The 27,438-nt window shown below is 35.6% G+C and overlaps 1 protein-coding gene and 1 pseudogene across 1 annotated transcript; one reads left to right on the top strand and one right to left on the bottom strand.

The window, feature by feature from the left end:
- Positions 1 to 1,858: 1,858 nt before the first annotated feature.
- Positions 1,859 to 9,588, bottom strand: LOC114314166 (ribonucleoside-diphosphate reductase small chain A). The gene is given in 12 exon segments (XM_082880388.1): positions 1,859 to 2,106; positions 2,109 to 2,180; positions 2,446 to 2,447; positions 3,507 to 3,577; positions 3,664 to 3,754; positions 3,756 to 3,824; positions 4,000 to 4,116; positions 4,234 to 4,299; positions 5,814 to 5,946; positions 6,039 to 6,087; positions 7,127 to 7,287; positions 9,268 to 9,588. Coding segments are annotated over 12 exon segments (1,035 nt in total). The 5' UTR covers positions 9,434 to 9,588; the 3' UTR covers positions 1,859 to 2,068.
- A 13,085-nt stretch (positions 9,589 to 22,673) lies between these two features.
- Positions 22,674 to 23,141, top strand: LOC145796453 (secreted RxLR effector protein 161 pseudogene; annotated as a pseudogene).
- Positions 23,142 to 27,438: the final 4,297 nt, after the last annotated feature.

Raw genomic sequence — 27,438 nt, 5'->3', positions numbered from 1 at the left:
GACATCTATATATACTATTATATAAATCACAATAACTCATAACTCAATAACCTCATATGCTAAAGTGGGTGTATGATTTTATTCACCAAGATAGATTCTGTAAAAGACGGGATTAGTAAATGAAAATCCACTCAGATTTTATCTTTATGAGATTATCAATCGCGTCTTAGGGACGTCTTTAGAGTATACCAAATGAGTAAAATTATCTATTTTTTACAGAGCGCTGCAATTTCAACTAGTGTGGAGGAAAAGTGAGAACAGTTTTTTCTTCTTTTATTGTTTCTTGTCAATGCAAAATCATGTGCCATTGAACACAAAATCATATTCTCATAATTCACTTAAATGCAAAATCTAAAAATCTAAAATGTTATAATTGACAGTGGACAATTTTATCCGCTCACATGTCACTCGAGTGAATAAAATAAACTTCATCTAATGGTGCTAGTGTCAATGGCATACTTAAAAGCAATGTTAAAGGCGTCTAAAACTTTTTATCTTCTAAATTTATTCATATTGATGTGAAAAAAAAAATAAAATCTTAATTGATTGATTTTTAAATAAATTAATAACTAACATACATCCACATTAAAAGTCAATTCAAAAGTGATGTTTTAAGCATCTTAAACATTTTTTTGGGACCATTCAATCAATCAGTGACAACAATATGCAGAAAAAGGATGAGTAGTGGGAATAAAGTTACCTCCTCTCCTTTTACCATCTTTTTGAAAATCATTTCCCATCTGGTTCTTTCTATCTTTAACATCTCTTACAAATTCAGGGGGAAAAAAAAAAACAAAAAAAAAAAAAACCAGAAAGGCAAATTGAAAATTCCCATTCTAGAAAAGTAAGTTTAAAGGAGTATTAAAGGAAAATTGCATTATTAAGGGAGTTGTGTTGTGTTATAGTTTTCATATTAAATTGTGGATAAAGTACACTGATTATCCTTGAGATTTTAAAAAATATAGTAAGCTTCACTAAATTCTCTTATGATTTTAATTCATATAACACTTTACTCTTATTTTCGTCAGAAATTCATTAATCATATGAATAATAAAATAATGTTGTAATCTTTTTTATATTATAAAATATGTGTGTTTTTGTGTTTTCATACAAACTGCATTAGTTCTAATTTCTTTAATCCTATTAAAATAAAAGTTAATATAATTATATCCAAATTTTAGACTTGTATTTTTTTTTTTATAATTTCTCCTAAAATTTTTACCACTAGACACTTTAGTAGTGAGTCCACATTAAAAATACATATAAAGTTCATGTCTATATGACTAATAGTAAAAAAATAAGATAGACAATTCGTTTATATATATAATACTTTTCGTAGTAAAGTGAAGTGTTAGGCCTCTTTGTGAATCAAACCCTGAAATAAAATCGTGAATCTTACAACAAACATGCATCATCATGTTCTGTAAAACCAAACACTAAAAAGAAATAATGCCTTTCCAATTACTCCTAAAATATTCAAAGCATGTTTGGTTGTGCTATTATTTTTATTTTGCCAAAAAATATATTTAAAAAAAAAAAAATTGATTGAAACTGCTTTCGAGATTTTTTTTTTTTTTTTTTATCAAAAACAACACAACATCAAAAACTTATTTTCACACAAAAATAAAAATGATAGATACTTTCAAAATTTTCCATTATTTTTGTTTCCAAAAACAAATAAAATGCAAATACAAGCAAATAGTTCCAAAGATTGTGTTTGGATCTAGGACTTCCTGACGAACAATAAAAAGAAAGAAAAAAGAAAAATGAAGAAGAAGCTAAAATTATTTCCCCTTTTTCCTGGACAAATCTAAGATTCAAACACATCCTAGAACCACAAGAAACAAACAATGCTATATAAAAACCAAAAAATACAGATTTCATATATAATAAAAATAGCAGGTTGGACTATCAATATATTTTTTTTCTTGGATAGTTACTTTATATAATGAACTGATGATGCCTTTGCATTGAGTGTAAAATGTCACCAAGGGAATAGTTACAAAATTCAAATGCCCTGTTTCAGCATCTACCTGATACTTGTTTGGAAACCAAGAAAATTCTGTCACTAGAAGTCCTCATCCAGCTTGAAGATGAAATTTTTGCACCATCTTGTAGGTTTGACATAACAGAAGCTTTTTGATAATCACCCACCCTTCTCTCAAAGAAGTTGGCTTTTCCTCAGTTCATTCAAACAAACCGATTAAATTCAGAACACTATGCTCAGAAACCAAGAGGAAATGTAATCAACATTGCAGAACATTAGAATGCAACTCATTGTCATAGTTCAAAGAGCTTAAGCATATGCAAGAAATTCTTAGGCTAAAAAATCAGAACTCAAAACAAGATATGTATATGATAGATGGAAAAAAAAAAATTGTTGTAATTCTTAATTCCATCGCGATGAGGGATATTCTAGTGGCATGGTCTCAAGCTCACATCCACCTCTTTTCTGATTTGACAAGGTAGTGGGACGAAAAAAATTGATGATTTGTTATTATTTGAATGTTGCCATTTTTAAGTTTTTCGTTTACAAAAAAAACCGAAGACAAGTTTTCGTTTTTGTCCTTTTTTTAAAAAAAACAAAAACTTGTTTGATGTACAAAAATGTTTTGAAAACAAAAATAAAGAAACATATTTGGTGAGTTGTTGGACGTGGTGGCCACCGGTGGAGGATGAACGGATGTGGTGGCTGGCAGTGGGGGTGTCCAGAAGTGGCTGTTGAAGTTGGTGGCTGGAGTGTTGCCGGAGGTCACAGGCTGTGACCAATCGGTCACTGGTGGTAGTGGTTGGTGATAGCCAGAAGTAGTGGGGGACGGACGAGAGTGAAAACTGGTTCTGAAAACAAGTGAAACACTTTTTCTTTTTCTTTTTCTTTTTCTTTTTCTTTCAAAAATTTTGAAATTTTGGAATCCATTACACTTATTTGAAAACGAAGACAATTAACAAAACAAGCTTTTGTTTTCAGGTTCCAAAAAAATTGAAAACAAAAACAGAAAATAAGAAATGGAAGCGTTACCAACAGAGCTTACCTGCTTGGTTTCATTTTCAGAATCTGTTTTTTTGAAAAACACTAAGAATGAATTTTCAGAATCTGTTTTCATCTCGGTAATGGAAAGGTTGGGACCCAATATTTCATGGGTCCCACTGAATATTGCCATGGTATAATGTTGAGGATGATCAGACAACAAAGTGTCATTGTCAATAATGTGATTTTATTCTACTGCTTTGGACAGTAAAAAGCTGACAAACCAGATGACCCTAACCATCATGATTGCCAGGCAAGGACGAGGTCTCAAGAGGAAAATAACGAGGGATGGGTACTGACTAATGAACTGGCCTCATATGTGCTAATTTAATCACTAGGGAGTCTAAACTTCGGATCAATGATTGAATTAGGATGTTCAAGCACCAAAAAAGCAACGCCTAAAGTCCAAGATGCGCAAAATGTTTCTCGGCATACTTATGAAATCAGAACTTAAGGCCTCTGTTTTCATAGTACTCACTGTAAGGAAATGAACTCCATCCAATCAAAGGGATTTTCAACATTGTACTTTCTCTTGCACCCTAAGGAAACCTGGAAAGGCATAAATATAGACAATCTTTAGTTATCAAAACCAGCAATACAACTCCTTAGATCAAAAGATAATAGAAGGATCATACCAAAAGACGGTCAGCAACAAACTTTATATATTGACTCATAAGCGTTGAGTTCATGCCAATCAATGCACATGGAAGAGCTTCACAAACAAACTGTCTCACTTTCAACAGCTTCGTGAACAATGTGATCAACTTTTTGCGACTGTAATTGCTTGTGCAACAAACTGTAGAAATAAATATGTCAATATCTTAGTTCTTTTCACTCCCCCCGTCCCTCCTAATTTACAAGAAGAAGAAGAAGAAGAAGAAGAAGAAGAAGGAGAGAGAGAGAGAGAGCATAACATAGCAACATACTTCAATTTCCAATAAAGCATCAAATAATAACAGAAGCAAAGCCACCTGTATAGAAGACAAGCAAAATCGCAGTGGAGACCCTCATCTCTAGAAATAAGTTCATTTGAAAATGTCAAGCCTGGCAGGAGTCCCCTCTTTTTAAGCCAAAAAATGGCACAGAAACTGAGGGGAAAAGAGCACAATTATATATGACGGATATCTTTTTTCACAAACAAGCATGACATTTAGAACCATCCACACTAAAGAATAAGAAAGAGACCACTATTTGAAAAGGCATACCTTCCTGAGAAAAATATTCCGTCAACACATGCAAAGGCAACTATTCTTTCTGCAAATGAGCTGGAGCTGCATATGGATATTAGCACAATGAGGATTTGATGAGCAGAAGTATCTCATATCTCTTATATTCATTCTATTTTCAAACAGAAGAATGAAGCTAAACTACCATAATTGAGACGGCCAACAGAATCAAAATGTTGAACAACGTTCTTGAATTTAAACGGAAAAGTAAGGATAATTTATTTTTTCATTGTCCTTGGGCTGTGTCTTTATGGTGGAGAGTATTTCATTTGATGGAGGAGGATTAGGTTTTACCACCATTTTGTGAGAATTTGTTATGCATTGGTTTTACAGGATTTGATTCAAATGCCAAGGCTCGGGTTCTTTGAAGATGTGTTGTTTGCGTGGTTCTTTGAGTTTATGGCTAGAATAGAATGCTAGGATTTTTTTATGAGAAAAGTGATGTTGAGAGCATTTGGGAGAAAATTTGTTACTCAGACTCTTTTGGGGTTTTGGGGGCCCCTTCTTTTAAGGGGATTCCATTAAATTTCTAGAGATCGGAGTGCTGGGATGTATTCAGTCAAATTGATGAAAAGCAGTATCCCTAAAATTAGCATAAAGCCACTTCAAATATTTAATGTCAAAGTTTGTGCTACAAAGAAGACAAACGTGGGGTTTTAAATTAGTATTTGCCGTTTCTAGAATCTACATTAGTAGGGTTCCACGGCCTTAAGGCACCTCTAGCAGAAGCAACTACAATTAGTCTATCAAGTAATGACATAATGTACCAGAAAATACAAAAGAAGGCAGCAAATATTCAAAGTTAACAATATGGAGTTTGAGGTGTCCTCTTCTCCAAGTCACACATGCTTCCTATATAAAAGGAATCAGTAAAACGTCCGGTGCATGTTTTGAGAGAGAGACTCACACCTTGAAAAGCTGGAAGATTGCTAATTCTATTGCCATATTTGACAGTTCAATGAAAACTTTCCAACCCCCTTGTGTGTGCATGCATGATTATTACACATACACATGAGAGAGAGAGAGAGAGAGAGAGAGGAGATTGAAAAACCATTTTCACATCAATTTTACTCAGCAAGACAAAAAACAATGATTACTAAATTAAAGTACATCAATCAGACAAAATAGGTAATATACCTACACTTAGCTTCTCAAGAAAAATTTCGCTGCAAACCAGAAAAAAAAAAAAAAAAAGAAGGAATGATTTTGTTTTCCAATTGCTTATGCTCTATTTCGGTTCACTGAAATGAGATGAAATAAAATGGAATCATCATTACTTAGGCTCTCCTATTGAATATCATTCCTTTTACAATGGTGAATGATGATTCTATTTGCAATATATTTTTCATTGTTTTTTTCAGTCAACCAAACATGGAAATGAATATTTTGAAGGTACAATCATTCCATTCCACTTTATTCCAATGAACCAAACACTACATAGGAGTCACGGTCAATCAGTACTTGTAACATTAAAAACCAGTACAAACTTACAAGCTAATCTTTAAGAAAATCATTATGTAAAATTTATTTAAATATTGCAAATAAGAATGTGTTAATACCTTTGAATCCAATCCAAAGCCCATTTGGCTTTTTGAGCAACACAAGGAATATTCTCCACTGCATTGAACAATCTATGTTTCTCCCTCGAATCCCTGATGTATGTTTCCAAAAGTAAACTGTACATCTGTACATCTCTAAGAAAAAAAGGAAGAAATGCCCACTATCAGGTAACTCAAGAATGCATGAGATAGTAAATCACTGCAATATCACATACAAAGCTCTACCAGAATGTATATTCTCCATTGCAATTTGGAATCCGTAAAATGCCCGAGCCTAGAAAACATAAAAAGGATTAATGTAAGTGCATTATCAGTACCAAAAAAGAAAAATGAAAATATAAACATTTAAGGACACAATTTTTATTGCATCTATATCTAAGATAGGTGCACACTACAATGGAGAGACCTAATCCAGTCATCCCATTTTATTGCCACCTGCATTGCATTCTGCCATTAATAATTAATATCATTATCTGGCACAAAACTAGCAAGAAAATTTCATTATTTAAATTGCTAATTCGTATAAACTAGAAAGGGAAAAAAAATAAGAAGCCATATTTAATGGTGACATTAACTGCCTTTTCTTCTGCTCATAATTTGCTCTCACTTTTTTGGCACAAAACTCTTTACCAAAAAAATTGAAAATTTTCTTGAACATTATTGATCATCATCTAATGTTCAAAACTGCATCTTGATCTTTAACATTTATTCATAACCACTTTCACGAATCACATTACTGTTTGCATCTGGCTATTAGCAATGAAGTTGGTTTTCTTCAAAAACAACATTTTTATTACGATATAAGATCTATTGGTTAGGGGTGACCAGTGGTTCAATAGTAAAACTTTGACCGAATAACCTTGAGGTTATGAGCTCGAAGCAACCACTTTGTGCACTATACCAAAGGTTAGGTGTTTCCCCAATCTTTCCCCTCCCAAACACACATTAATGTGTACTGGTTGGGCTTTGTTTTTTTATAAGATCTATTGGTTATTATTCCTAAAAATAATGCCTCATATTAAATAGCAAATGTCAATCCTCTCTGGAGAATTCTTGCAGGACAAAGCAACAAAACATAAAATAGCTCCTCATGAAGTTTCCCCACTATGCCCATCATACATAAACATGAACTAGTCCAAGGACTCAGAACTACTGATGTAACACTCAATTCACTAAATTGCAGAAAGGTTAGCAGTGAATGGAGGAACACATCATAAAAGGCGAAATAAAGCAATAGCATTGAAACTAGACATAATCTAAAGCCGATACAGACACTGAAAGTTGCATGAATGGAGCATCGTCAAGAAATTTACCTCTGGAATTTTAACATCATTTAAAAATCTTCCAGCCAAATTCTCCAAAACAATCCCATCGGATGCAGCAAAAAATGCCAATGCATGGCTTATAAAGTGCTTCTCGGAATCAGACAAAGAATCCCACTGCTGCACATCCTGGGAGAGATCCACCTCCTCGGCTGAGAACCCAATAAAAAGTTGTTAGAATAATTTGCACCAAAAAAAAAAAAAGTAATAGAAAATAGCAAAGATGAAAATCAAAGAGGAAAAAGGAAAACAAAATCACACTTGATGCATTCAACTTAATAAAAGATACAAAGAATATCCAACATAAGAAGTCGAAAGGTAAGACACATAACATATTCTAATGTCCTTGTATTTCTTCATTTAAAACCAACCCCAAGAAGTTAGAAAATACATCATAATTTTTACTCATATGCTACCAGCACAATTAATAGTGACCACTACTACTATCACCAAAAACACCGCCAACACATCATGATGGTTAAAGCAGCCAGAAATGCTGTACCACCAAACCACTATGCCATATCTACAATTGGCGGCACCACCACTATTGTCACCATCATCTATGACCACCCCATCCTTTCCAAAAAACCCCACCACCTCTTCCCCGTTGTTGCCAACCACATGCTTTCCTAGTTACATGGAATATCATTTATTTTGTCCTACCTCTGTTATAGCAGGTGGCATCATACTTACTTGGCTCTCATACCACCTTACAAGTTTACATCATCTAGAATGGTTTAAAGACGTAAATAACAATGGCATGGAATAAAAATTGGAAGGAATAAAATGCAAAACACAAACCTCATAATACTTACACTACGACTAAAAGTTCACAATAGGTGCAACAGTGAGGGTCTGCTTTCACTATGAAATAGTTAATGCTATTCGAAAGCGCCCAAAACTAAATCATAATTGCCTACACATGGACTAACTTGCTATCAAATCCTTTCATATACACAATGCCTGCTTCAGAATGACTTAAATGATGTGTTCATTTTCCATTTATACCACTCCATTTATTTGGATTGGTATCATACCATACAATCCTTGTCTTGTTCACATGACCAAAAGAACATGTTTTTCACTCTTTCTTTGCGTCTATTTTATATAAAACAAGCAGCGAATCAATTTCCCAAAGCAACAGTATTTCAAATTCCAAAGCTACCCCCTCTTAACTATGGGCTTTTGAGGAATGCCCCACCAAAAAGTAACCCAGTAACTAAAGTAAGTATAATCAAGCAGAGCCAACATTTTCAAACCAGTTTATAAACAAAATAGTACCCAATTTTTACTTTTTTTTTTAAGAGTAGTGTTACTGTAGCCCAAAAGTTTGATCCACTTTTCACCCCTATTAAAATATCTAAGGCAACTGTCTCTCACATGTATACTTTAATTAATAATTATCAACCATTGACTGATTCTACAAAGTAGGTTTAGAAAATGGACTTATATATCATTTTATTTTTTGGTTCAAAATATATATATATATATATATCGTTTTACTTTTTTAATAACTAGGTATCAAAAATAGAACCCAGTTTTAATCCTTCCTTTCTATTGCCATTCCAATCCCAACAACAACAAAAACATGGGTGATTATTCAGCCCGGAGTATAGACACGTGGTGCTCCACAAGGTTTTAATTGGTGGAAAGGTGTAGGGGTCCACAATTCATGTTGGAGATGGGGGCATAACATGGGCTAAGTAATTGGTGATTGGCTTGGAGTATAGCCATGTGGTGCTCTGGGAGTATTGAATAATTTCTCCAAAAACACAAACAGTTGACCTACAAACATATATTCTGGTACTCAAAATTCAAAAAACGCACAGAGAGAGCTCAAAAACTAACAATTTTAATTATATAAAAAAAAAAAAAAAGGAAAAAGAAGACAAGGTCTTCAAAAGAAAACCCATACACGATGAACTGAGTATAGCAATCTCACAAAACACCAGCCTTTTAAACAATAATCAAAGAATAAATACGAAAGAGAGAGAGGGAATACATACCCAATTTCGAGAATGGATTATTTAAGCGCAATTTTTCAATTTGGGAAACAAACTTGAAGAAATTTCGGAGAATTTCAAATGAATGCAAATACACAAGTCATGTATGTATGATTATATATACATTACCGGTCCAAAAACTGGCTTCGGCCTTCTTGTACATCTCCCAAACTTGTGGGTATCGAATTGGGAACATACAAAACCTCTGTGAATTCTCCATTAATATGGGTTCAACTCCTTCTTCTTCTTTGCCTTCGTGTAGTCCTCTTCCCACTCCATTTGTGAGCGAACCCATCTCTCTCTCTCTCTCTCTACACTCCTCTCTCCCTCTCTCTCTACAGATACATATAGTACAGTGAAAACCCTACATAAGCCCCTTCTCCAAACAAGAAACAACACACAATGTCACTCTCTCTCTCTCTCTCTCCCTTGATTTTTGTTCGTTTTTGTGCATGGGTCCGAAGTCTTGTGATTCATTTGGAGAGGACATGTTCCTTCAAAACGACAGCGTTCTAAGGGGGTTTTAAAACGACATCGTCGAGTGATGGAAGGTTTAAGGCTTCAACTCGAGTGGTTTGGTTGGGCTGAGTCCAAATTGACTTTCCAAGCCAAACCCAAGTGTTTAAACTAAAAAACCCTTCAACCCAATTAAAAAGCCCACTCAAATCAACAATTCACAATCAATTTAGTTTGGAGAAATTGCTCGTAGGTTCTAATGAGAAGTGTTTTATAGCTCGAAAAAATTTCTCCCGAATGGCCCGAATTGTTGAAACGATGTCGTTTTGGCAATGTTTTTTTTTTTCTTTGTCTCCTCGTTTATATCTGAACAAGGGGAGGGAAAGAGAGAGACAGAGGGAGAAAGAGAGAAGAATAGGGAAGATAGATGGAAACAAAGAGAGAGAGAGGCGACGGTGATGGCGGGGCGGGGGCGACAATGATGGAGGGTACGACGGTGAACGGTGATGGAGATTCAGACTTTGTTCTCTCTCTCTCTCTCTCTCTCTTTTTCTGGCTCTGAAGTTAAATATGATGTGTTGATGATGGTGATGTTGATGAAGATGTTGTTGTTGTTGATGATGATCCAGATCTGTTGCTTTTTTTTTTTTCTGGCTCTAATCTGTGGGTGATCAGATCTGTTGTTGTTGTTGTTGATTGGGTTTGATTTTTGGATGGGTGGGTTTGATTTTTGGATTTTGTGCTCAATTTTGTGGTTGAATCAATTTTGTGGTTGAATCAGATCTTCTTCTTCTTCTCTCCTCTCCTCTTCTTCTTCTTCTACTTCTTCAGACTCTTCTTCTTCTTCAGACAAAAGAGAAGGAAAAAAGAAAAAAGAAAAAAAAAAACCCAAAACGACGTCGTTTTGGAATTTTGGAGGATTCGAGCTCTAAACCATTCTAGCTACGTAGCGGAGTTGGGTTCTAATATGTGAACTTATTATTTAATAGGTCTCATAATAATTAATGGCATTTCTCATTAAACACTATTAAAAAACGTCATTAATTATTAATTTTCAGCGACAGTTTGAAAATGTTGTCACAAAAAATATCACTAATTATAATTTTCAGCAACAATATAAAAAATTATAAAAAAAAGGCACTAATTTTAAATTTTCAACGACAATTTTAAAAATTCCTCACAAAAAAGTCGCTAATTGTAATTGATAAAAATCGTGACAAAAGAAGTCACTAATTGTCAATTTTTAGCGACATATGTAAAAAATTGTCAAAAAAATTATTTTTAATGACGATTTTACTAAAATTTAATTTCAATAAGATTTGATGAGTATTAACTCTAACTATTAAAACCTATTGATAATTTAAGAGTATAGCCCAATTGAATTTGAAATTTATATGTATTTACGTGAAATGAACGCGAAATAGTTCCGTGAATCCATTAGATTTAGAGAGAAGGCATCACTTTTTTACTGGCCATTTTCATTGACTACACTTATTTATATATAATTTTATTTTTATTGATCAATATTTTTAAAAAATACCAAGGAAAAATAAGTATTTTAAAACTTTTTGGTATAATAAAAAAGTATACAAGACTTATAGATATTTAAGTCCATAACATAGGATTGGCTTGTAATTTATCCCTTTTTTTTATATGGGTAAATGACACTAATCTCTTTCGGGTTTAGAAAAAATGTAAATAAATTTTATAATTTTGACATAATTAAGTTCTCTTAAAGTCTTAATTCACGTAATGTTTAACCTCAATGTCATAAATAATTAGTTAGTGGTATAGATGGGAAAATTATATAATTTTCACAAATAAGTTTTATAATTTTGACATAATTAAGTTCTCTTAAAGTCTTAATTCACGTAATGTTTAACCTCATTTTCATAAATAATTAGTTAGTTGTATAGATAGGAAAATCATATTGTCATTTTTTTCATATTGAAATGTATACTTTTTCTTATTTATTTTTGTGATTTTATACTATCTATATCAGTATTAGTTTTAATTCATTTAACTTTATTAAAAGAAATATGAATATAATTATATTTAAATTATAGGATTTATTATATCTATCTATATCTATGAGAGGCTTTTGATTTTGCTACACTAACCTTTGGCTCTCTTTTTGCCTACTTTTGCATAGAGGGAAATTCTAAGTATAAATCATATGCTTCAGTTATGACAATTGTAGTTTTAATTATGAGTTTGGCTTCCCTCCTTCCCAAATTGTATTGAGAGGTACTACTATGCCCATTGGATGGTCCAGTCTGATAATGGACTAAAGACAATTCAATCCCTTGATACTGTGAAAAGTTTTTTCAGGGGAGGTTATTTGCTCAGAGAATTAAATCAAACCAACTTGGTTTTGATCCCAAAGATGAGTAACCCTACTTTGCTTTCTCAGTTTCTCCCTATTAGCCTTTGTAATTTCATATTAAAGGTGATCACAAAAGTTCTAGCAAATTGATTAAAAGGAGCTTTGAAATCCTTGATCTCTTTCAATCAATCCGTTTTTGTCCCTGCGAGGATGATCCAGGATAGCATCCTTGTAGCCCATGAAGTATTTCACTCGCTAAAACTAAACAACTCTAGATGGGTGGGCCATAAGGCGATTAAGATTGATTTTAACAAAGCATATGATAGAATCAAATGGGACTTCTTGGAAGCGATTTTGTGAAAGATGGGATTTGATCCAATGTGGGTCAATTGGGTTATGGAATGCATCATAAATGTCAGCTTTTCCATTTTTGCAAATAGCGAAAAGAGAGATTTTTTCATTTCCTTGGCCTCAGACAAGGAGACTTGCTTTCGCCATACCTTTTCATCCTAGTAGCTGATGTGCTATCCAAACTTATTACTCGGAATCTACGAAATAGAGAAATTTCAGGTGTGAAGACTACTAGTCATTGCCCTACTCTATCTCATTTACTGTTCACGGATGATATAGTGTTATTTCTAAAAGCTGATGTGAATGAGTGCCAAAAAGTCTTGGAATTACTGGATACATTTTGCAAAGCCTTTAGGTAGTTGGTAAACCTTGACAAGTTCAGTGTTCAATTTTTCCCAAATGTTGCCCCAACGATATGTAGCTCTATTAGTGCCCTCACAAATCTCAAGCAAACTTCAACGAATGCTAAATACTTGGGCTTACTTTCGTTCTGGGGTCAATCGAAGGTGGAAGCATACAAATTTATAATTGAAAAACTAGGTCAAAACTGCAAGGATGGAAGAGTAAGTCAATTTCATATGCCAGGTGTGAAACTTTGATAAAGGCTGTGGTATAAGTGATACTAGTTGAAGATTGGCTTTGATTTTCTTTATCAACAATGGCTACTGATTGAAGACAAATTAAAAAGCTGAAGACTCAGTTTAGCTACTCCATGGTAGGGTGGCTGATTTTTAGATCCTATTGGTGGCTGCCATAAATGTTGATGGTGGCTTGTTGAAGATTTTGGTTCTCCCATTACATCTATAAATGGTTAGTGAATGGGAGGGGTTTGGTGTGGCAATCAGAAGAGAATGTAAGTAGAGTGTAAGAAACTGAGTGAGTAGAGTGGGAGTATTGTCTCCGCCTTCTCCATTGTTATAATCTTCGTATTTCTCTCCATATAGTGAAATCCGTTGCCCATGGACGTAGGCGATTTGTTGAACCACGTAAATCTTTGTGTGTGCTTGTGTGTGAATGTTTTTTGCCTCCTAGGCATAACAAACTGGTATTAGAGCATAGTTGTGCCAAAACAGAGCATTTGCAACTATATAAATTGAAAATTTCGAAGTTGTTGAAATCACGTTTTTAGGATTCTAAAACGTACGTGTCACGCCCCAAAAATTTAGACAATTAAATATTAAATTAGAACTAAATCCTAATCAATATTCCATCATCCAAATCCTATGGGTGAAATAAAATCTAAACGTTTTCATCTTCAAAAGGTTTAAATAAATTTTCATCCTCCAAAGATTACAAGGGATAAAAAAAAATTAGCAAAACACCAAATAAACCATCCACCATAATTTCATAACTAACCAATTGTCACGACCCGAACCCGCCCCCATGGGTTAAGGACGTAACCGGCCAGTAATCCTAAGATTACCTACGGCCTCAAACCAAAACAGACTTAACACATCAGAGTAAAGGGGCCAAAAGGGAAGCAAAATTTAAACCTTTGTCCATAGAGCTGTGCTTACATGGCACATCAAAACAAACCATACATATGTACGTTAATAACTCACAACAGAAACATAGCGACATAGGTTCTGTACAGACAGGATCATCCAAAACTAAGTCAACCCATAAAAACTGTAAGCAGATATATACAAAACTTCGCCAACCTGACAAAATGTAAATACATAACAAAAGGGCGAAGACAGGTCTCGTGCCGTGAGACACAAGGGCTGACTCTCTCAAAACCTTAGTTGTTCCATACAAACTTCGCTGAGACTGGGTCTGGACTTCTCTTGGCTCACCTACAAAGACATGAATGAGCGTGAGCGATAGCCCAGTGAATAATATCAAATATGACAGTTACATCACAATATGTAGAACAACATGCTCCAAACGGCCTTGGGCCCAATTCATACTTCAAATTAGCAAATATATATGACTATACGAAATGCAAATCAAGTAACTGTAGTTCCAAACATTCTGGCCTTTGGCCCATTCAGATTTCCATTCATGTCAAAACGGCCTTCGGCCCGTTCATTTACGTCAAAACGGCCTTCGGCCCATTCATTTCTATCAAAATGGCCTTCGGCCCATTCGTTTACATCAAAACGGCCTTCGGCCCATACATTTATGTCAAAACGGCCTTCGGCCCACTATTTCATGTCAAAACGACCTTAGGTCCATTCATATATGTCAAAACGACCTTCGGTCCACTCATTTCTATCAAAACGACCTTCGGTCCATTCATTTCTGTCAAAACGGCCTTCGGCCCACTCATTCATATCAAAACGACCTTCGGTCCATTCATTTCTGTCAAAACGGCCTTCGGCCCACTCATTCATATCAAAACGACCTTCGGTCCACTCATTTCTATCAGAACGACCTTTGGTCCATTTATGTTTATCAAAATGACATTTGGTCTATTTATGTTTATCAAAACGACCTTGGGTCCATTTATGTTTATTCATATCAGACTTACGTCCATAATCCCAATTAGCAATTCATAAAGCTTATAAGGGAATAGACAATTGGACATTCACAAGCATTCAAATATCGATATTACTCACAGTGATCGGCTTGTGGACTTGCCCTGGAGCTTGACCCTACACGTTTCATGAACACAAAAGGGTCATTAACAGTTCAATCCGTTCTTTAATTCACATATTCCTCTTTAGGCTTTATTATTACCTCATTAACTCATTTACAATGCTTAACATATGCCTAAGAGTGCTTGCAAGTGAAAGAGAACGGAAAACAGAACACAAAATGCAAAAACAGGATTTCAGAAAATAGGGTCCCCGCTCGAGCGTGGACTTCCCCGCTCGAGCGGACCCTTAGGTCTGCGAAAGTACTGGTTGTCTTCTATTCCAGCTCGAGCGTGAACTCGGCCGCTCGAGCGAACTGCCTGTCTACATAGCTCTCCGCTCGAGCATCAACTTCCCCGCTCGAGCGGGAACCATGTCTGCAGAAAATGCTGGGAGCTTGATTTATCCGCTCGAGCGGAAATTCACCCGCTCGAGCGAACATCGAAAATCTGGGTTTTCCAGATTGAGTTCTTGAGCTTCATCTCGACATTCAAAGGCTGTAAATGCATGATTTCGGTCCAAACTTCACATAATCATGTATTAACATGGTACAAACATAGAATTATAACATATTGAAGCTCAATTTCACAATTTATCTACATGCATGGCTCATTTTCCACCAACTCATTACCAATATAACCATTTCATGCATTCAAAGCTTCTACTTCCATGGATTGTACATGCATGTGACATATAACCTTCATCCTCATCTCATATGATGAAAAGATGGTCAAATACATGGATTTCAACCAAAATTGCAACATGAGTCATGTAATTCAAGCTCAAATATGCAAATTCACAACAATACATACATGCATGCATATATAGTCTTCAAATTCATCAAAACCAACTCCTTTCATGGTCTAGATCACAAATTAATCTTCAATTCACGAAATCACAACTCAAATTCGTGAGTTAGGGGTTGGTTACTCACCTAGGAGCTTTAATCTTCCAAACTCTAGTCAATTCTTGACTTAAATCTTCAAATTCCCAAGCTAAAGCCAAAAATTGCTCAAGTCTCTTCCTTTCTCTCTCTATAGCCGGCCTCTCTCTCACTCTCAATTGTCTAACTCAGATTTTTAGTTTTTGAGAGAGCTAAAGGAGAGTGCAATGCAAATATATAACAAGCCCCGCTAACAAATATTTTAATATAAAATAATGGGGTACTTAATTTATCAATTTAATCAGTTTAAATTGACCAGAATCAATTTTCAATTAAATTTTACCGTAGGCTCTAAAAATTATGCCAACTACAATGGCGTAATCAATTTCGAGTTCTGTGGCCGATAAGGCCCTCAATTTAATTCCAAAGCAGATTATTCAAACAGATATTCCTACGGTGGACAGATAGAATTCTAGAATCACATATATCACATAATGGCACACCAAATCATATCAAACATATAATCAAATTCATATTAAGGGCCAATTAACGCATTGCGGAACAGGGGTATCACACCAATACCTCAAACATTAAACTAATAATAAATAGTCAAAATAACTCAAATAATGTAACGTTGAAAAACAACCCACAATGCCAAACTACCAAAAATACTAAGGTCATAAAAAATAATAAATACATAAATTAATATCAACCCTAAACTCAAGAAAATCAAAAAAATTCCAAAAAACATGTCCTACGATCATACTTATTTCTTGTCACCACCATAGTCCCAACTAATCCTGCAAAGGAAGCTTGGCTGCACTTAAATAGAACGCACCCAAGATGCAAAGAGACAAAATGGGTCAGTATACAAGTATATTGCTATGAGTACAAGATTTAACACCTACGTGTCCACCAGACACAAGCAAAAATACCTTTAATTCTTGTTACGGGACAAGACAAGTAGTCCTATCTGCACCGAGACGAATGGGTAGTTTCCCGAGATACGGTGGTATTTAGTTTCTTACCCGTACACAACGAAATATAAATTGAGTATAAAATAAACAAAATAAAAATAAAAATATGGTGGGTATAATTCAATCATAAGTAGCTTGCTAAAGAAGTATAAAAATACACTGTTTTATGCTTAAATAATTCGAATTGACCAAAACTCAAAGAACAAAAGTTGTATAGAATCAAATTTTATAACAGGTAACACGAACGAATGTAGTAGAAACTAAATAGGTTGAGCGAAAAACTTAATATAAAATCCTAAACAAAATTTGATCGAAAAATCTGGAACTGAAAATGAAAAGAAACTGCTGTAAGATGATTTTTTTCGGAAAAGTTCAAAACACAAAAAGTGTTCAAAATAATGTTTTACTTTAGCTTGCGTGAAACCAATGAAAATGGGCTCGTTTCGTGGGTTAAAATAGCCTCTAAAATCTGCATTGCTAAAATGAATAAAAACTACTATAACTAAGATCATCCGATTATAAGTTCTAATCTATCTTTTTAATAAAAAGTTAAAACACAAAAGTTGTCTAGAATCACGTATACATGTTTCTGCTCAAATTTCATAATTTATCAAAGTCGTTTACTATTTTTCAAGATGTACAAATTAATACAATTCGCACTATAACAATAAACTCATATTTAATTCTTTGTACCTTAACTCCACCACTTCGGCCCTTCACTTCCAGCTTACACATATATCTCATGTGCCCCCCGTATACCTAACACTGCTCCGAAGCCAAACTTGCATGGGGATATCGTCCCGAGTTTGACCCACACTCCTCAGATGGTTAGCATATACGTCCGCGCGTAAATCAAAGCATTCGTCTACTCCTGAGAACGAGACAACAATATATATATATACAAAATATCTCACTCATGAGAATAAATATAACAATGTCAGGCCTAAGGCATTCAAATAAATATCATAATCCTCACTTTTTTTTATACACTCTTTCTCACCAGCACTAAAATAAAACAATAACCCATGGAGTCATGGCGGAGTGTAAGGAATTTATCTATGGGTTCTTGATTTATTTTAATTTCATACATCCATGAGTGTGATTATAATCATAAAATAAATACGTATAAAAACCCTAAACCTGACATACACATCTAACCAAATAATGAAATCAATTCATCATCTACATACAAATACAAAATCAAACCAACACCAAATAAATAAAAATAACGAATTAAACATAAATCAAAGGAAGTGGATTTTGTACTCACAATTATTTTTTTGAAGATCAAAGAATCATTTGAACAATTAATAAAGCTACAAAAATAAAACCCTAAACTTTCTTTTTCCTCTCCTCTCTGTCTCTCTCTCTCTCTCTCTCTCGACTTTCTTTTCTCTCTACTTCTTCCCGTGGCTGCTGATGCTATAAATTGTAGGGTTCCATTATATATATATATATATATATATAACCAACAAGGCTCTAACTTGCTTTACTTTATTTTATTTTATTTTTCTCTCTTCTTTTCTTTGCCTCTTAATATTATAACTTAATCACTATTATATTATACAAATACAACATAAATACACCATATATAAATATAAATATAAATATAAATATAAGATTAAATATTTATGTATATATATAACACCTTATATATATATATATAAATATCACGTTAAATTAATTAAATACCACATTAAATTTTCATGTAGCCACACAGTTAATAAAGCCCAATAATAATAATAATAATAATAATAATAATAATAATAATAAAGACTTACGAAAAATCCAGGTTGCTACAGTACGCCTCGACAAGAGGAGTCCAGACCCAAAAAGACCAACCCAAGCGAACTCCTCATGCGCCCTCGCGCGCTCTGTCGGAGTTTGGCCGGAGAGTCGCTGGAAAGATCAGTTTGACGAAGACGCAGACATTGAACATGACAACGTGTCACCAAACTGAAGTCTTTAAGTATTCACTTGTGCAATAATAGAACACTAGTCTACACTTGGCAAAGTGGTTATAGCTTGGTTCCAAACCTTCAGGTCAAGGGTTAAAAACCCTTCACGAACAAAATCTCAAATTTTTTTGAAAGCTGCCAAGTCATTGCCACAGCCATCACTACGTCACTGCCACATCCGTGCCACGTACTGCCACGTGTGAAGCCACACTAGCAACAGTTTAACCACTAGGTCATCGCTAGATCAGCACACGTGTTCGCCACGTCAGCACATCTGCCACGTCATCATCCCAGTCATCCAAAATTTTTAAAATTACAAGGAGGCCCCTAAAGTTTGAGAAATTGTATTTCACCCCTGATCTTTTTAAAATTACAAGTTAGCCCGAAAACTTTAATAAATTACAGTTAGGTCCTTGAAGTTTTGGGAAATTGTAATTTGGCTCTTGAATTTGGAGAAATTTCATTTAAATCCCTACAGAGGTGGAGAAAGTGCTTTCCTAGCTAAATCAGCTGTTCCGGACACAAACATGAATTCTGTTTTTGAGATTCAGACCCAAATTTTCAGTGAAGTTTTCGGGAGCTTAGAAATTGCCATGTTCTAGGCATTTCAAGCACCCGCTATTGTTTGTGGTGGATATTTTTTTTTTTTTTTTGAGAAGCCTCAATGGCAAAATCTATAGAGGAGAGATCAAGTGAGTTTATAAGCAGCCCCGCAGCTGCAAGCTGCTTTGGGCGTTAGATCTTCGTGTCCCACGCTAAGTTTGAGGTAGAGAAGTTTGACGGTAAAAGTAACGTTGGCATGTGGAGATGTGAAGTTAAAGATATGCTTGTCCAGATGAACTTGCACTTCACTCTTGGCGACAAGCCAAATGACTTAGATAAGATAGAATGGGAGAAAGTTAATCTCGTAGACTGCAATTCCATCTGACTTTGCCTTGCAAAAGAAGAAAAGTACACATTCACAGAATATGATACTGCGAAAGAGCTTTGGAAGATGCTGGAAGACAAGTTCATGACAAAGAGCATTGAGAATTGGCTCTACTTGAAGAAGAGGTTGTTTCGTTTCGATTACAAGAAAGGTATTTCGATGAACGGACACTTGAACAATTTTAACAAAATTCTTACTGATTTAAAAAACTTGGATATTCAAATCGATGATGTAAATAAAGCATTATTATTGTTAAATTCCTTGCCTGACACATACGACCATCTCACCACCACTTTATTGTATGGTAAAGAAAAGATCAAGTATGTTGATGTTTCAAACGCTTTGGTAAATAATGAGTTCAGAAGGAAAGATAAGTCTGCAAAAAGGGATTCAACATTAGAGGCATTGACAGTAAGAGGTAGGACAAATAACAGAAGATATACAGGGCGAGGAAAATCTCACTCAAAATCTAGAGGGAGATCATCAGATAGAAGATGTCTTGCAAAAGATGAGTACGCTGCTTATTGCCAGAAGAGGCATTGGGCAAACGATTGTCCCAATAAAGACAAAAAAGAGGAAAATGTGAACGTTGCACATGATGGAGATAATGGTAAAGAATCAGCCTTCACAGTTTCATCACCTGGCTATTTTGATGAATGAATTCTAGATTCTGGATATTCAAACCACATGTGTCCTAATATGTAGTGGTTCTCGAGCTTACGAGAGTTTGATAGAGGAGTTGTGTTGATGGGCAACGACCAAGTTTGCCAGTTAAAGAAGATTGAAACAATTCGACTGAAGATGGATGATGGAATAATCAAAATTCTCGAAGATGTTCGGTATGTACCGAATTTGATGAAAAATCTCATCTTATTGGGCATTTTAGATTCCAAAGTTTGCAGAGTAACTGTGGAAGGTGGAGTCCTCAAAGTTGTGTGAGGAGCATTTGTTGCAATGAAGGGTATTCGAAAGGGAAATTTATATTTCCTAGATGGCTCTACAATCATAGGGAGAGTGGCTGTCTCCACTACCTCAGAGGATGATACGTCAGAAACTTCTAGACTTTGGTACATGCGCTTAGGGCATAATGGAGAAAAGGCTTCCCAAAGGTTGGTAAAGCAAGGACTGTTGAAGGCCACCAAGACAGGAAAGCTTGAGTTCTGCAAGCATTGTGTACTGGGCAAGCAAACAAGAACCATGTTTGGTACTGCTATTCATCGTACCAAAGGGATTCTAGACTACATTCACACCGATATATGGGGTCCTTTCAAAAATGCTTCTTTGAGAGGTAAACACTACTTTGTGTCGTTCATTGATGATTCTCAAGGAGAGTCTGGGTTTACACAATGAAGCATAAAGATGAGGTGTTAGACATCTTCTTTACATGGAAGAAAATGATTGAGACCTAGACAGGCAGGAAGATCAAGAAGCTCAAATCTAACAATGGCTACGAATACACATCAGATCACTTCTTTGAGGTTTGCCAGAATGAAAGGATAGCGAGACATTTCACAGTTAGTGGAACGCCACAGAAAAATGGAGTTGCAGAATGCATGAACCGTACTTTAGTGGAGAAAGTTCAGTGTATGCTGTCACATTCAAGATTGAGCAAGGCATTTTGGGGTGAGGCATTGAACTATGCTCGTTATCTTGTCAACAGACTACCTGTTGCAGCACTAGATGGTAAGACTCCCATGGAGGTATGGTCAGGAGTGCCAGCTACTGATTATGATCAGCTACGTATCTTCGGATGTCCAGTTTATTTTCATGCTACAGATTCTAAGATGTATCCTAGAGCCAAGAAAACTGTCTTCTTGGGCTTTAGTGAGGATGTCCAGGGATGCAAACTCTAGTGCCCTGAATCAAAGAAAGTTGTCATTAAAAAAGACGTTACATTTGATGAGTCTACAATGCTGAAGCAGCCAAATCCTCAAGAGAATGAGGAATTGAAAGAATCAGTGCAGGTGGAGTTTGAGACTCCAGCAAAGACTATTCAGACAGTCAACCATCTTGAAGAAGTTTCAGTTGATAGCTCTGAAGAAGATCCTGAAAAGAGTTCGGATGAAAATGAAGATCCAGAGGCCCCACAATAGTCAGAACCCAGTACAATTAGAAAAGGAAAAAAGGGTTATTAAGCAACCCGGTTGGATGACCAATATGTTGGCCTATGAACTTCCAATCAATGAAGACAATGTTCCTTGCACTTTCAAAGAAGCCGTGTAGAATGCAGAAAGTGTCAAGTGGAAGAAGGCTATGGATGAAGAGATCGGGTCACTCCAAAAGAACCAAACTTGGGAGTTGGTGCAACTTCCAAAGGGCAAGAAAGCAATTGGGTGTAAGTGGGTTTACACCGAGAAGGAAAGCATCCCAAGCAATGACAACATCAGATTCAAAACTAGATTGGTAGCTAAAGGCTATGCCTAGAAGGAAGGAATAGACTACAATGAGGTATTGGTTGCACACGTCCATTCGTATCTTGCTAGCTTTGGTTACACAGTTTGATCTTGAGCTCACCCAACTCAATGTCAAAACTACCTTCTTACATGGAGATCTTAAAGAGGAGATATACAAGTCCCAGTCAGATGGTTTCAAAGTTACTGGAAAAGAGAATTGGGCCTGTAAGTTGAACAAATCATTGTACGGCTTAAAGCAATCCCCGAGACAGTGGTAAAAGCGATTTGATTGGTTCATGACAGAAAAGAAATACACAAGAAGTCAGTATGATCATTGTGTATATTTCCGTAAGCTTTCCAATGGTTCCTTTATCTATTTGCTCTTATATATAGATGATATGCTGATTGCATCTAATAGCAAGTTTAGAGATTGATAAACTCAAGGCACAGTTGGCAGGAGAATTCGAAATAAAGGATCTTGGCGAAGTAAAGAAAATTCTTGGCATGAAGATCAAATGAGATAGGAAGAAGGGCATGGTTTGTCTAACACAAACCCAATATTTGGAAAAGGTATTAGATAGATTTGGCATAAATGAAAAAACAAAAGCCGTAAGAACACTATTGGCCCCTCATTTCAAGCTTAGTGCTTTGATGTCTCCATGCACAGACGAAGAACGGAAGCACATGGCGCAAGTTCCATATGCGAATGCAGTTGGTGCATTAATGTATGTTATGGTTTGTACAAGGCTTGACATCTCACATGCTGTGAGTATGGTAAGCAGATATATGTATGATCCAGGAAAAGGTTATTGGCAGGCAGTGAAGTGGATCTTGAGGTACTTACATGGCACAGTTAATATGGGTTTGAAGTTCGGGAGAGATCATAGACTCGGACAAAATCTGGTTAGATATGTGGACTCAGATTATGCTGGTGACTCAGACAAACACCGGTCAACAACAGGGTATTTATTTACGCTTGCTAAAGTGCCGGTGAGTTGGAGGTCAACGCTTCAGTCAACGGTGGCTTTGTCTACTACAAAGACAGAGTATATGGCAGTGACAGAAGCCTTTAAGGAAGCTATTTGGCTACATGGGTTGATTGAGGACTTGGGTATTGTTCAGAAGCACGTTGAGGTGTACTGCGACAGTTAGAGTGCCATTGGTTTGGCAAAGAACCAGTTTCATCATTCCCGCACCAAGCACATTGATTTCCGTTTCCATTTTGTCTGAGAAATTGTGAATGAATGGGATATTTTGCTTCAAACACAAAACCCATCAGGCATCATCTTAAGCCTGGTCATGCGCTTGGTCACCTACATATGAAATTTAAATAATGAGCGGGAGCCCAATGAATAATAACAAAGTAAAGGGGTTTTAATGAATGATGTCCATCATAGACTTAGAAATCAGAGTCTTATGTATATTCAAATTTCAAATCAGAAACAGATTCATATACATGTTCGAATTCATTTTCAAAGTTCATACATTTCACATCATAATATGTGGCACATCCAATAACGTTAACAAATCCGATGACCCATAAAAAGGACAACCGTGAAGGCATTCTGATGACCCATAAAGGGACAGCCATAAGGCATTTCGATGACTTGTGTGCACAGAGACGTTTCCAATGACCCATAAAGGAACTTGATGACCCATAAAAGGACCTGATGACCCATAAAGGGACACAAAATATCACATGATGCTATATATGCCACGAGTACATTTCAAAAACTTAGACGATCATTCATTCACACAAAACATAGCATTTTAAAAAACTAATCATGTCGTATCATCAGAAAATAATCAAAGTCTAACATAATTTTACAGAGTTATTACTCACAAATAACAGATGGCTCCCAACAGACGAATAGAGTAAGTGATTCAGATATCTTGTGGCATGTGAGCTACACAGGTACAAAACGGATACATACTGAATTACACACCCAAAAACATTATTTTGTTCTTTCTTGTCTTGGTGTGTCTCTACTTTTATCCTCATTATTGTGCCTTAATCATGGCCTAGGAATGCGTAGGATGGAATGAGGATGCAAAAATGCACTTGAAAACACTTAACAAAACTTATTGAAAATAGGGTCCTCGCTTGAGCGCAACTTTCTACGCTCGAGCAGAGATACAAAATATGAGTGGTTGCTCAAGCGCAAGATCTGTCACTCAAGTGGTTTGTAAACTTTTGCAAAAGTGCTGGTTGCTTGATTTTTTTGCTTGATGCTTGCTCGACGCTCGCTCAAGCATGAGAGACATGCCCTCGCTCAAGCGTAACTTTTATCACTCGAGCGGCCCACAAAACAAAAGAACTTCTGGGAGCATGCATTTCACGCTCAAGTGGAAGGACACACACTCAGAGTGGTCGCTCGAGCGTAGATTCCTTCGCTCGAGAGTAGGAGCAGAATTCTGGAATTTCTAGTAGATGATGAATTACAAACTATTTCAAAACCTTCAAAACACATCCTTTTGGACCAAAACTTAGTAAAACATTAAGAAATTCATAGTACATGATGAATTACAAACTATTTTGCAAAATCAAGCCCAAAAGCTATGCCAATTGTAGTAAACAAAACTTGAAACTTAGATAATATAACTTGCATGTAATGTTATGAATTCCAACCTTCCAAAACATGATCAAATGAGTCATTAAGCTAAAAAATAAGTTGAATTCTTTGAACCAAACTAAGATATGAACGTGCATGTGAGAATTCTTGTAAAAACAACTTCAAAACTTCTTGATATGCACATGTATGCTTGATTTGAGCTACAATTCTTCAATCCTAGTTCAATCTCATGTTAGTCCACCTCCTTTACTTGAATTCTTACAAAAACTAACTCAATTACATAACTAAGAGTAGGACTTCTTACCTTAGATCCTTAACTATGGTCTCTCTAGAGTTATTTGGTTGAAATTCCTAGCCAAATCTCCAAATTCTCAATCAACTCCTATGTTGAAGCCACTCACCTCTTAGTCTCTCTCTCTTATTACACATTTAGACTCAATCAAGAGGAAATGGGAGTGCAAAAAGTGTATATGAGGTGTTGAGGTGGCCTTATATAGGCTTGGGTAATGGCCTAATTGCTTTGTTGATCAATTAATCAATTGGGCATTAATTTATTCTAATTTAATCGTTCCAAATCGAATTTCAATTAAACCTATCACAAAATTTTATAAATCCTAAATAACACATAAATCAAGTCAATTTCCAAATCGGATGCCGATAAGGCTTTCAATTCGCAAACCGAAACAGAAACATGAACATATCTTCCCACGAGAGACAGATAAAAGTACAAATAATGCATCACTCATGCAATTAATTCAGGATTTGATCTTAATAACTTATTAGACATATTAAATCATAGATTAACGTTAATCATGGGTCAGGGTTGTTACAGTCTCCTCCCCTTAAAGAGTTTGGTCCTCCAAACTCAAATTACCTTCATTTTGGAAGAATACTAGGTCCAAAGGAAACAATTTAGGATATCTTTTCATCATATCTTCCTTTGTCTCCCAAGCTGCTTAGGTTCCTCCATGATTCTGCCAATCGACTTTTACCAATGGAATTTCCTTGTTTCTCAATCTCTTAATTTTTGGTTAACGATCCGTATTGGCCTCTCTTCGTACGTATAGTCATCTTTCAGGAGCACATGAGTTGGTTCTATCACATGGAGTGGATCTCGTAAGTAATCTCGAAGCATTGAAACATGAAAAACGTTGTGCATGTTTTCCATCACCAGAGGTAAGGCTAGTCAGTATGTTACTAAATTGAACTTCTCAAGAATTTCATATGGCCTAATGTATCTCGATGCCAACTTTCCTTTTACCCCAAACCGTGTTTGCTCTTTCATAGGAGTTACTTTTATGAACACATGATCTCGACTTCATATTCTCTGTCTCTCCTATGGACATCTACATAACTCTTTTGGCGGCTTTGTGTGGTTTTCAATCTCTGTCGAATCAATTTCACGTTTTCAGTGGTTTCCTACACAAGTTCTAGGCCTAACAATGGTCTGTCACCTACTTCAGCCCAACAGATAGGAGAACGACATTTCCTTCCATATAAAGCTTCATAAGGAGCCATCCCACTACTTGAATGATAGCTGTTATTGTATACAAACTCGGCTAATGGAAGATAAGTCTCCCAATTCCCTTGGAAATCCAATACACATATCCGCAGCATATCTTCCAAAGTCTGATTGGTTCTTTCGAATTGACCGTCTGTCTGTTTCCCAAAGCCTGTTGCAAACTCTGCCAGAATCTTGATGTAAACTTCGAATCTCTGTCAGATATAATAGATACTGGTACATCATGTAATCTCACAATTTCTTTCACATACATGTTAGTTAACTTGTCAACATTATAAATAGTTTTAACAGGCAGAAAAAGGGCAGATTTAGTCAAACGATCAACTATAACTTAGATAGAATCCATACCTCGAGAAGAGCGAGGCAGACCGACTATAAAGTCCATCGTGATGTGCTCTCATTTCCATTCCTGTATTGGGAGCGGCTGAAGTAATCCGGCGGGTCGTTGATATTCAGCTTTAACTTGTTAGCAATGCAAGCATCTAGCCACAAAGTCTGCAATACACTTTTTCATTCCCGGCCATCAGAAATTCTGTCTTAAGTCATGATACATCATTGTGTTTCTCGGATGCATAACAAACTTAGAATTGTGAGCTTCGGCCATAACACGTTTTCTCAAATCACAACAATCTGGTACACAAAGGCGATTTTGAAATTTCAACACATTATTATCAAGTACAAATCCTAGCCTCGATTTTGAGTCAATTTCATCCACAATCTTTTTCAAAAATGTATCTTGCAGTTGCCTGTCTCTTATTTCGTCAATAATTGCGGGTTGAACAGAAATAGCTGCTAGAATCACCATGTTCACACAAAACCACTTCAATTTCATTCTTCTCCGAGTCACACAATAACTCTCTCCGATTGATGAACAAACATGACAAATTCCCAATAGACTTCTGGCTCAATGCATCTGCAATAGTATTTGTTTTCGTTAGATGGTACAAAATTTGTAAGTCATAGTCTTTAATTAATTTCAGCCATCTCCTCTATCTCATGTTCAGTTCTTTCTGAGTAAAGAAATATTTTAAGCTTTTATGATCTGTGTATACTTCACAAGTCACTCCATACAGATAATGGCGCCAAATTTTTAAAGTAAAAATTACAGCTGCCAGTTCAAGATCATGAGTTGGGTAATTCTTTTCATGTGGTCGGATTTGCCGAGAAGCATATGCAATTACCTTTTCATTTTGCATTAATACACATCCCAAACCTTTGTAGGAGATATCACTGTAATCTGAAACCCATCAGTACCATTAGGTAAAGTCAAAATTGGTGTAGTTACCAACCTGGTCTTTAACCCTTGGAAAGCAGTTTCTCTTTGATTAGTCCAATCAAATAATGTAGCTTTCTG

Source organism: Camellia sinensis, chromosome 7, assembly GCF_055761805.1.
Source record: "Camellia sinensis isolate YWXY chromosome 7, ASM5576180v1, whole genome shotgun sequence".
Lineage (NCBI taxonomy): Eukaryota > Viridiplantae > Streptophyta > Magnoliopsida > Ericales > Theaceae > Camellia > Camellia sinensis.
This window is presented reverse-complemented; position numbering and strand designations above follow the sequence as displayed.